The sequence below is a fragment of the Sparus aurata genome, chromosome 9, assembly GCF_900880675.1.
Source record: "Sparus aurata chromosome 9, fSpaAur1.1, whole genome shotgun sequence".
NCBI lineage: Eukaryota > Metazoa > Chordata > Actinopteri > Spariformes > Sparidae > Sparus > Sparus aurata.
In genome coordinates, this window is record NC_044195.1 from 1,365,556 (window position 1) to 1,377,687 (window position 12,132).

Genomic DNA, 12,132 nt, shown 5'->3' on the forward strand with positions numbered 1-12,132 from the left:
ACCTTGTCAAACTGTCAAAATCCATCAACATTTCGTGCATGAGCTACTTTCTGACATTCTAACTGAAAGTGTGTGAATATCAAAATACATGATAGAAACATTTTGTTAAACCACTTTCAAGTATTATGTTGACAACACTATTGAAACGATTACTTTTTATTACAACTGTACATGAATAAATAGGCCATTTGCCCTGGACTAATAGGGTAATCTATTTGTCCATTCTATTGGCTCCATTCTATTTTAAAGACTGTACTGGCTGCACAAGTCTAATTTAGGGCTCTAACAAATAAATAGTATGGGTATATTATACATTTTCTGAATCATCAGAGTGCCTTGAGTATTGAAGTTGTTGAGTTTTGTGTCCCTGGTGTTCTTTCATGCCACAGGGATAAAAGATAGCATACAGTTTGGGCGGAAATTGTGAGAAAATGTGTTTTATTTCTGGTTTAAAGAAGTCATGTGACGTCTGTGTTTGTCAGACAGATTCAGTACTGGGCTTAAATAAAAGCCTAAAAGGTACCCTTTCCAACGATACCAAGCACTGTATTATAGAATATTGACAATATCCCTACCATGAGCCTAAACCAGATATACACCAGATTTTAAAAACGGAATTTATCTTAGGGGGTTAGTAACTTCATGAGCATGAAAAAAGTGATTTCGCTACCACCCCTGCACTGCTATCGTGATTTTTCTAGTACTGGGGTGTATACCTTGCCAAAAAACAATGATAGCATTTGTCCCCCCGATGATACCGGTCAACCCCCCTGGCTCCTGGACTAACTCGGATTTTATGTTTGTGTGATTTTAGGTCCATTGTCTTAATACAGTATGTCAACATAAAATATAGCTGTACAGTCACACATGTGAGGTTGTGCTGAAAATAATGACACCAAACAAGGCAAGGTAAATAGTTTCTAAGGTGAAATATAATGGTAAAATCAAAAATAGTCAAAAATAGCCAATTATACCACAGACCTCAAATTTATTCTTGATATTTACCATATACAGTACAGAAATGGTGAAAAAATTATATTGATAAAATATTTTTCATCAAATATGTAATTTAATAACATTAAATTAATCATTTTAACAACACTAACCCTTTTGTTCATTTAAATAGCTAATTTTATTATAGCTAGTTAGCTAATTAGCTAGCTCCTCTTCCTTTACCATAAAATGACAACTCAACAGTTTGGTAGAGCATGTTTACAAAAAATATTTGACCCTTATAAGACTTATTTTTGTTGAATTAAGTTACATAATTCTGTTTAACAACTCATCTGAAATGATATTTCAACAAAATAGTCTTACTTTTGAAAGTCCCGCCAATATCCGTCATCACAGGACAAGTGAATTTTTGCTGTCACTTCCTGTTTGAAGGAATGCTGAAAAGGGATACTGCTCACAGACACAGTGCCATCTAGTGTTGTTTTTTAGCATTGCACAACTACACCAAACAGTAGAGATGGCTCATTCAGGTTGACTTAAGCTTGATGCATTTATCAATGAAATACAGTGACTTAAAGTGTGGTCCACCAAATGGATGAGTAGTACCTAGACATGGATGAGAAAGTTTGGTGTGGATGAACTTGACTGGCCTGCACAGAGTCCTTACCTCAACCCGATAGAACACCTTTGGGATGAATTAGAGCGGAGACTGAGAGCTAGGCCTTCACGTCCAACATCAGTGTGTGGCCTCACAAATGCGCTTCTGGAAGAATGGTAAAAAATTCTCATAAACACACTCCTAAACCTTGCGGAAAGCCTTCCCAGAAGAGTTGAAGCTGTTATAGCTGCAAAGGTTGGACCGACGTCATATTAAACCCTATAGATTAAGAATGGGATGTGTGAGAAAATTACATAGTCTTCCTTTTGTTATCAAATGTACTGTAAGGACAGGAGGGGGGAGAAAGATTGTCACACTGCCTGAGGTGTCAAAAGAGCCACAGGAGGGGGCACATCCCCACATGGAAAGATACACAAGTTTAGATAAGATGACTTTTGCTGTCCCATCTGTTACATCAAAGGGTCACTGTCCTGGGAAAACAGGATACACCCAAATATCAAAGATTCATTATTCTGTAAAGAAGATGTTTTATGACTGTTGTAAATGAAGGTAACCTCCTCTCTGTTCTGTACTTAAGGGATAACAATTTAGAGTTCGTGAGAGAAGGCTTTAGCCTTCTCTCCACGCTGCGTGTTTCATTAAATGACATCTGATTCATACGCTGAAGTCTGAAGTTCTTCGGAGACTTAGCAACTCTCTACCTCACAAAGGAGAATTTCCACTACAGATGTCACTTCAGTTCATATGCGAGTCAAGGCAGGTGAGTGAATTCTTTTGGCAATATAGTGTATGTTTTATTGTAATTATTTTATAGGTTCTTCTGTGTATCAATGTTGTTGACACCATATCCCCAAACTTAACTTTTTTTTTCTAGTTTTACGTACCCTGTACTTACAGAAATACTTTGAGAATAATCAATTGCTCCTTTCCTGTAAAATCCCAAATTAATACTCCCTTGTTGCCTACAGTTGTAGTACACTATACCTGCATTTAAGTAGCTTTAGGAAACAGTAATATTTTATAGAATGATTAAGCATGAGTTGAAGGAGAGAGGGATAGAAGTTTGATAGGCTCATGATCCTACAAAGAGGGAATCGACCAATTGCAGTGCAGTAAATAAAAACTTTATTCAGATGACAGCAGCATTTCAGTACTTTAGAATCTATAAATATATACATATCAACACTGGAGATGAGCATTTTTCGTGATTTTCATTGACACGTACTTGTTTGAAATTATTTTTAGAGCAGTCGAGTACTGCTCTAAAATTAATCTTCAAATGCATTTTAATAAAAAAATGGAGAATAGGGTCCAAAATGAACACCCAAAAATGTCATTAGGGGTTAAGGTTAGCCTACCTCAATACGAAACAGGGAAAAATTACAATTTATGATGAATTTGTTTTTTGTTTTTTAATCAAGCAAAAAATGTGATTCTGTACGCTTAATAAGTTCTCATGTCCAATTGAGTGCCCAAGTACTCATGCCAATCCCTGATCAATATCAACTTTTACTTATACAAACATGTTATAGAATGTGATGCTCTAAAAGATGGTGGTAATGATGTTATCGACTAAAGTTTTATAATTTTAACAGACATGCATTTTTTAGTTAAATGTTCAGTTCAACTGGCAACCATGTGTCCTTGGGTTTGTTTAGCTGCCCTGGAACTTCTTCATGATAAGGCTATTGGGTAATGCGTTGGTAAATATTACACCCACAAAAACATGTGTCCCCCACAAGGAGTGCCGGATCACTCTGCAGCAGCCAAGGTCCTCAATCTGAAAGCCCAGCTGACGGTATCGGTCGTCTGTCTCAAACAGTGTGTTGTTGGTGTATGAGCCAAAGAACTGCAAATGAAAACACAAACTTATCATATAGTCATTATATAGTTACCTGATCACATCCATCTCCATAGAAATAGCAGGTGCTTGCAACCCATATTTAAAAGATGTCAGGAGGCTGTGTAACTGGTAAAAAAAAAAAAAAAAAGGCACAATAATACTGAAAGGTATGTACAGATGTTGTAGCAACATTTTTATTCCGATGCCTATGATGTCTTTTTCAGGGATGTGCCTGCTTATTTCAGCAAGACGATTCTAAGTCACATGCTGCACATTACAAAAGCGTGGCTACATAATAAAAGAGTGCCAGCTGTAGACCGGCATTCCTGCATTCCAGACCTGGTGCATTATGAAACACAAACTATGAAAACTGAAGCCCCAGGCTGATATCATCAGTCAAGTCATACATCAAGAGACACACAGAGATTTAAAACTTCCACAATTACAGTCCTCGGTTTTCATATGCTTACTGAGTGTTGTTAGAGGAAAAGGTGGTGAAACAAATTGGTTAACATGCCCATGTCCAAACTTTTTTGGGACATGTTGCAGGTATCAAATTTAGAACACGTACATACACCAATCAGGTAGACCATTATGACCACCTGCCTAATATTGTCTTCCTGCCAAAACAGCCCTGACCCATCGAGGCATGGACTCCACTAGACCCCTGAAGGTGTGCTGTGCTATCTGGCACAGTAAGTTGGGAGGTGGGGCCATTATGGATCAGACTTGTTTGTCCAGCGCATCACACATGCTCGACTGGATTGAGATCTGGGGAATTTGAAGGCCACATCAACACCTCAAACTCGTTGTTGTGTTCCTCCATTCCTGAACCATTTTTGCTTTGTGGCATGGCACATTATCCTGCTGAAAAGGCCGCAGCCATCAGGGAATACCGTTTCCGTTAAAGGGTGTACATGGTCTGCAACAATGCTGAGTCTCTGTTTCAACTGGTGTGAAGGTGAGGACCTCGAACTATATGTGTTGATAGGCCAAGTAAAAGCAGACATGATTAATAATTTACACCATGCTTTTCCGTGAATATTCGTCATGTTTGGTGTGCGTTTGGTGCAGGAAGGCCCGGTAAAAACAGGCATTTCTCAGGAGCTTTCCTAATGGTGAAAAAATTGCACCACATCAACCAATCACCAGATGATATGGCAGAGCACGTGATTTTGTTGCTGAGGAACAGGGGGAAGTTGTGGGAGGGCCGGGGGCGAAAGAGAGACAGCGATAGAGACAGCAAGTTTTGTGACATTTAGCATGTTTGGAGTTTATAGTTTGTGTGTTGTGTAGTGTGTTTAGTGTAGTCATTTTTTTGTTTTGTGTGTCATAACAGAAGAGACTGCTCAATGTGGAGCAGACAGTGCAGTTCTTCATTGAGCTGGAAGGGGCTGAGGGAGACCTGAGCCTGAGGCATTGCCTGCATTTAATGTAAATAGTTATATATAACTTTGCAAAATTTTTACACAAGGTTTTGAAATTTACAAACAATTTATATTTGCATTATAAGTTATAAAAATGGTTCATTAAACATGTTTGTGGTTTTCACACAAAAAACATGTTTGCCCCCACACACCGGCCCAACCGTTGGACGTCTGAAGCGTTTGGAGAGACTCGGACGAGGTCGGGAGCAAATATGTTTGGTGTGTTCAGCTGCATCGGAAGCTTTCGGAGCCGCGCGGACGTTGTCGGATCTGACTGAGCATGCGAAGTCTGAGTAGGTGGGCCGTCGGACGTCTGAGCCATTGGATTCTCTGATTGGCGGTGTGCCAGCGAATCAGCGCAGTGTGTGGGAGGGGCGGAATACTGTGTGCGCATTGGTTTTCTACGCACTCCATTCCGTCATTTCTTGTTTTCATGCTTTGGAGTACTGGCACGAGACTAGTTGTTTTTATGTCCGTTCAGGACGAATTAATCTGTGTTCATTTAGTAATGCCTCGCTGCATGTTTAGAATGCAGCTGTTTTTGTCTGAAATAGTTAAGTTTCGTTTTGATCGAAAGTAAGGAGAGTTGCGTGCATAAACCTCTAGTCCAGCGTCTTTAACACTGGAGCCACCGGCTTATTGCATCTCGCGCAAGCGCAGAATGTACACGCTACTGTGGAGCTGGCAGCACGTCGAAGCGGTGTGTTCAATGCGACTTTTGTGCCGAACGTGTCAGACGAGAGGCAACAGAGTGGTCGGATAAGGCAGTTGGATGTCTGGGCGGTGTGTGGGAGCCTTCAAAGATCAGGATCAGACAGAGAGGATCAGACGAGAAAAATGTAACATCATTCCTGTCACAGGGTACCATCTGAGAAACTCAGGAGAATCTTTAATAAACATCATATCCCGGTTTACTTCAAACCTAGCAACACACTAAGGCAGACACTTGTCCACCCTAAAGACAAAACATCCAAGCATAAAGAGTAATGTAGTTTATGCTTTTCACTGCAGCCACGACTGCACAGACAAGGACTGCACAGACAAAACAACCTCTCCATGAAAGAATGGCACAGCACAGGAGGGCCAATTTCTCAGGTCAAGACTCTGCTGTCCACTTACAGGTGAAACTCAATAAAATTAGAATATCATGCAAAAGTTAATTTGTTACAGTAATTCAACTTAAAAGGTGAAATGTATGTACTATATAGACTCATTGCATGCAAAGCGAGATATTTTAAGCCTTTACTTGTTATGATTTTGATGATTATGTCTTGCAGCGTATGAAGACCCCAAATTTAAAATCTCAGAAAATTAGAATATTACATGAAATCAATAACAAAAGGATTTTAAATACAGAAATATCGCCCCCCTGAAAAGTATAATCATGCATATGTACTCAGAACTTGGTTTGGCCCCCTTTTCCATGAATTACTGCCTCAGTGCGGCGTGGCATGGATGCTATCAGCTTGTGGCACTGCTGAGGTGTTATGGAAGACTAGGATGCTTCACTGGCGGCATTCAGCTCTTCTGCATTGTTTGGTTTCATGTCTCATCTTTCTCTTGTCAATGTCCCATAGATTGTTTATGGGGTTCAGGTCAGGTGAGTTTGCTGGCCAATCAAGCACAATAACACAATGGTCATTGAACCAGGTTTTGGTACTTTTGGCAGTATGGGCAGGTGCCAAGTCCTGCTGGAAAATGAAGTCAGCATCTCCATAAAGCTTGTCTGCTGAAGGAAGCATGAAGTGCTCTAAAATGTCCTGGTAGACAGCTGCACTGACTCTGGAGTTAATAAAGCACAGTGGACCAATACCAGCAGATGACATGGCTACCCAAATCAACACAGAATGTGGAAACTTCACACTGGACTTCAAGCATCTTGGATTGTGTGCCTCTCCATTCTTCCTCCAGACTCTGGGACCAAATGAGATGCAAAATTTGCTCTCATCAGAAAAGAGACAGACCAGTTCTTTTTTCTTTAGCTCAGGTAAGATGCTTCTGACGTTGTTTGTTGTTCAGGATAGCTTGCCAAGAGGAGTATGACATTTGAAGCCCATGTCCAGGATCCGTCCGTGTGTGGTGGCTCTTGATGCAGCTCCCCCACACTTTTGAAGGGCCTTTTCCTGACAATCCTCTACAGGCTGCGATCATCCCTGCTGCTTGTGCACCTTTTTCCCTTCAACTTAACTTTCTATTAATGCGCTTTGATACAGCACTTTTAGAACATCCAACTTCTTTTGCAATGACCTGTTGAGGCTATTGTTGAGGGTGTCAATGATGGTTTTCTGCACAACTGTCAGGTCAGCAGTCTTCCCCATGATTGTGAATTTTACTGAACCAGAATGAGAGACCATTAAGGCTCAGGAACCCTTTGCAGGTGTTTTGGATTAATTAGTTGATTAGAGTGTGACAATTTGAGCCTACAATAATGAACCTTTTCAACATATTATAATTTTTCATAAGCTGTAAGCCGTAATCTTCAAAATCATAACAAATAAAGGCTTGAAATATCTCACTTTGCATGTAATGAGTCTATATAATATCATAGTTTTACCTTTTAGGTTGAATTACTGAAATAAATGAACTTTTGCACGATATTCTCATTTTTCAAGTTTCACCTGTACATCTGGAGGAGACAAGTCATTCCTTTGAGGACAACAATGTAAACATCTTGGCCAGAGAAGAAAGATGGTTTGAAAGAGGAGTAAAAGAATCCTTCTTTGTCAAACTGGAATGACCATCTTTGAACAGAGGAGGTGGATTATGACATTACAGTATTGAGTTCCCTCCCCAGACAGCTTAACAACCATTCTCACCTGGGCTCACCTAGCCCTAGCAACCCACATGAAGGCCAGTTGGACCAACGACCCACAAGTGGCCTTAACAACTCTGGAACTTAGAGCTCACATGTGTCCTTAACAGCTTTGTAAGGACACTCCCACACAGAGTTAAACCCTCTGGGGTCGATTGATGCGCCGGCGCGTCAAAATTTCATGTCCGATTTCATGTGACGTACCAGGAAGAATCAGCCTTGTTGCGACTCGGTTCCGTCTTTTTGTGTTGGTGCAGCCTTCAAACTTTATTCAAGTTTTTAAATTGTGTTGATAGGCCAAGTTAAACCAGACATATGATAAATAATGCACGCCACGCTTTTTCGCGAATATTGCCGTCACGTTTGGTGCGCGTTTGGTGCAGGAAGAAGGGAAAAAGACAGGCGATTCTCAACGAAAGTGCATCCAAGAAGGAAATGTTTGCAAAAACAATCACATGACACCCCTTCCTATTGGTCGAAAGGTGTACCGTCTAAACCAATCAAAACATGGCATTTGATTGCTAAGGAAGAGGGAAAAGTTGTGGGAGTGGCGGCGGCAAAAGAGAGGGAGTGATAGTGACGGAGATAGCAATAGTGATAGCAAGATTTGTGATATTTAGCGTGTTTGGAGTGTATACTTAGCGTGTCGTGTAGTGTGTAGGGAAGTGTATTTAGTGTGTTTAGTGTGTAGTGTAGTCGTCTTTTAGTTTTGTGTGCCAAAACAATGAGGCGACTCCTGAATGTGGAGTGGGCAGTGCAGCTCTTCTTTGAGCTGGATGGAGCTGAAGGAGACGCTGAGCCAGAGTCTGGGCCAGAGAGCGAGGACTCTGACGATGAAATAGATGATCCTACGTATGTTTTGGATGAGGAGAGAGAGGAAGAGGAGCCTCCGACGTCCACACAGAGCGCTCCTTGCAGGCCTGCACATCGGAACGGACGGCGCAGCGTGCCCACGAGGTCCAGATCTCCGCTGGCTCAGGCAGCAGAGACACACCCTCGCTCTGAGCCCTGGAAGACAGCGGGGGGATGCTGGCGCTGCCCCAGCAGTGAGCCGGTTTCAGCCAAGGAGAACACCAGGAGTCCAACTAGAGACACTTTCCCCCTACAGTCCAAGAGACCCGTTCTTGTTGTTTTTTGCTACTGATACAGTCAGGACAATCTGCAGCAACACAAACAAAAAGGCTGCAGAAACAATTAGGGTGTAAATATCAGTGGACTGACGTGGAGATTAAAGACTTGTACAAGTTTTTTGGCCTCCTCATATACATGTCATTGGTGTCTCTGCCAAGTCTCCAAGATTACTGGAGACATAATCACATTTTGTCAGTGCCCCTGCCAGCCAAAGTGATGTCCAGAGACAGGTTCAGATCCATATTATGGAACTTCCACCTCAGTGATCCTGAGGAGGATGCACAGAATGACAGAAGGAAGGGGACACCAGGCCATGACAAACTGTTCAGTGTCAGGCCTCTTTATGACGACGTCATCAGTGCTTGCCAGGCTTATTACCACCCGAGGAGAGAGCTGGCGGTGGATGAAAGGATGGTGGCGACGAAGGCAAAAATGGGCATGACACAGTACATGAAAGACAAATCAACGAAATGGGGGATGAAGCTTTTTGTACAGGCTGAGTCGAGCAGTGGCTACAGCCTCAAATTTCAAATCTAAACTGGCAAGACAAATGCTGCAAGTGAGCATAGGCTGTCTTACGATGTGGTGATGTAACTTATCCAGCCATCCTGTCTCGGTACTAGGTACCATATTTACATGGACAACTTCTACAGCAGTCCAAAACTGTTCATGGACCTGGCTGGGATGAAGTTTGGAGCATGTGGCACCTACAGAGACAGCAGAAGGGGATGCCCAAGATGGAGGGCAAATGCTATCACTGAGAAATACGAAAGAGGATCAGAGATGGATCAGAGAGGGGCCACTCGTCTTTGTGCAGTGAATGGACACACGAGAGGTATCTGTGTGCTCCACCATCCATCCTGCTGTTTCAGGTGACACAGTGCAGAGAAGGGTGAAGGATAGAGCTGGGCGCTGGGCTGTGAGAGACATTCCCTGTCCCACACTCATCACGGCCTACAATAAGAATATGGGAGGGGATGACCTGTCCGACCAGCTCATCCAATATTACTCCACCCACAGAAAAACTGTACGCTGGTACAAGACCGTGATGCTGCATTTCCTGGACATTGCGACGACAAATGTATTCATCTTGCACCGGGAGATGAGCATGGGCAGGTGCAGCCTATGATACAGAAAGACTTCATGGTGGAGCTGGTGTGTCAGCTGTGTGGCATGGACAAGACAGGTGTTCCCCAGAGCAGGAGAGCTGAACACATCCCTGTGCCCATTGACACAGCCACTGATCCTGGCCAAAAAGCCACCAAGGGCAGGCTGAGGTGAAAACGCTGCCACCAGGTGGCGAATAAGAGGAGGGACACACCCTGGAGGTGTCAGGACTGTGATGTGCCTCTCTGTCATGTACTGGACAGGAACTGCTTTCTTGAGTGACACAAATAATTTGGTGGCATCCTATTGTGGAACCTGAATATTTTGTAAATAGATTTTTGTACATTTGTAAAAAACGCCTGAGGAATTGCCTGCATTTTAATGTAAATAGTTGTATATAATTTATATAATTAATATAACTGTTGTTTACAAAATTTCTACATAAATTTTGAAGATTACTAATTATATTTGCATTCTAAGTGATGAAAAGGGTTCATTAAACATGCTTGTGGTTTTCACATTAAAAATCTAACTTTTTCCTACTCGGATTTTATGATTTTTGGGTGATTTTAGTATGTTAATACAGTATGTCAAAATGAAATAATAACTGTAAATTCACACAGTTGAGGTTGTGCTGAAAAAAGGGACACCAAACAAGGCAAGATGAACAGTTTTTAAGGTGAAATATATAGGTGAAAATCAAAAGTTGTCAAAAACAGCCAATTATACCCCAGACCCCAGAGGGTTAAAGGACTGCAAACTGCCTTTCATATAGTAAAAACTGATGGGGCCTCGTGGATGAGAGGTGAAACATCTTCAAGAAACTGAAACAAGTCCAGTTGCCGACGATACAGCACTTAGAATTTATCTGATTATAGTTTACAAAGATACAGAAAAGCTAGACTTTCTGTACAGGTGGAGCTGGACTCTTTGTACTGATTATGCATCTATCACATTGTTGAATCCTACTCAGACCTCTAAACATGAGTAGACAACCTTAAGCAGTAGGGATGTCTGATAATATCGGCCCTCCGGCTGAAAATGTTTCTGAATTTCTGAATTAAAAAAAATAAAAATAAAAAATACATAAATATTTTTATATATATATATATATATTAAAATCTATTAAAAAATTTAGCCATCAATACAAGGCTGACTTGCTATCTTGCAAGGATCATACAAGCTGGCTTACATAACATGATAATAACAGCTGTTTAAAGTTTTGTTCCGATTAATTAATTCGGCGCTACCCAAGCCAGCCGTAGTAAGTAACGCACTTCTGGCCATTTTCACAAAAATAAAACACCCGTTGTCCCTTAATTATAAAGAAAACCATAAGGATAGAATTTGCGCTTTTATTTTATAAACAGGAAGCGAACCTCCCCTTGCTATGGCTAACTTGAAACCGCCGTAACTCTGTTTTAAATTCCGCTATCCACCTGTTTCCTCAGAAGCCTATGGGGGCTGCCATGACAGATAACTACTTCCGCCGGCGGTTTTCTGCTTCCGGTTGCCTTGCAACTGCATGATGGCCGCTGCCGCTAAGCTAGCCCTAAACAACTAGCGTTAGGTCATACGTGCTAAATTGTTTTTAAAATGAGCTCAGGTACAACATGTGCTGTTGTTGGTTGCCACAACAATTCAAGTTTTTTCCGCAATGCCTCGTGTAGTACATCACCAACTTAGACAAACTTGTCCGTGCCCTGCGCCCTACACGCCATGCTGAGGAAGGAGGAACGGAGACTAGCGCGGCTCGCGGCTTTGACACTAAAATAAATATTTGGGTTTCTGAATATCTTCCACAGTATAGCTGCTGCATGACTGCATGACTTCCCTGACCCGGCAGTGTCCGAGCAGCCACCTGTCTCCACGACTTAACTTTCCTTCAGCATTATCCACGCTGTATGTTTTGCTTGATTGACACTCTGGCTGGGCGCTACTGCTGCCTTCAGAAATATAAACTCGATGTTAGCTACATCGCTAACGTTGGGCTAATGCCGGGCTAAAGCTTCATGTCATCTGCCCACTCCGTGAGAACTGTCCTTATGACTTATTACAACATCTGTACTGTGTATCCACCTCCGATTTTTATCCATTCTGTCGCTTTCTTTGTGTTTAAAGCCAGTTTTTAGAGCGAGCATGACAGCTACGTTAGCGTAAACACCGAGGTCTGCCAGTTCAACCAGAAGAGCATAACCGAATACCGCTATGAACCATGGGTAAACTCACGAAGTCAGGA

The 12,132-nt window shown here is 41.8% G+C and overlaps 1 protein-coding gene across 4 annotated transcripts in view; it reads right to left on the reverse strand.

Moving 5' to 3' along the window:
* Window positions 1–2,680: 2,680 nt before the first annotated feature.
* mmadhcb (metabolism of cobalamin associated Db) overlaps window positions 2,681–12,132 on the reverse strand; it is a 78,392-nt gene continuing 68,940 nt past the window's right edge. For 2 of the 4 annotated variants that reach the window (XM_030428089.1, XM_030428086.1), the window contains one exon: window positions 2,681–3,422. In XM_030428089.1, coding sequence (XP_030283949.1) covers window positions 3,228–3,422 — 195 coding nt within the window. In that variant the 3' untranslated portion in view covers window positions 2,681–3,227. The remainder of the gene's footprint in view (window positions 3,423–12,132) is intronic. The other 2 variants (XM_030428088.1, XM_030428087.1) reach the window with 1 other exon arrangement.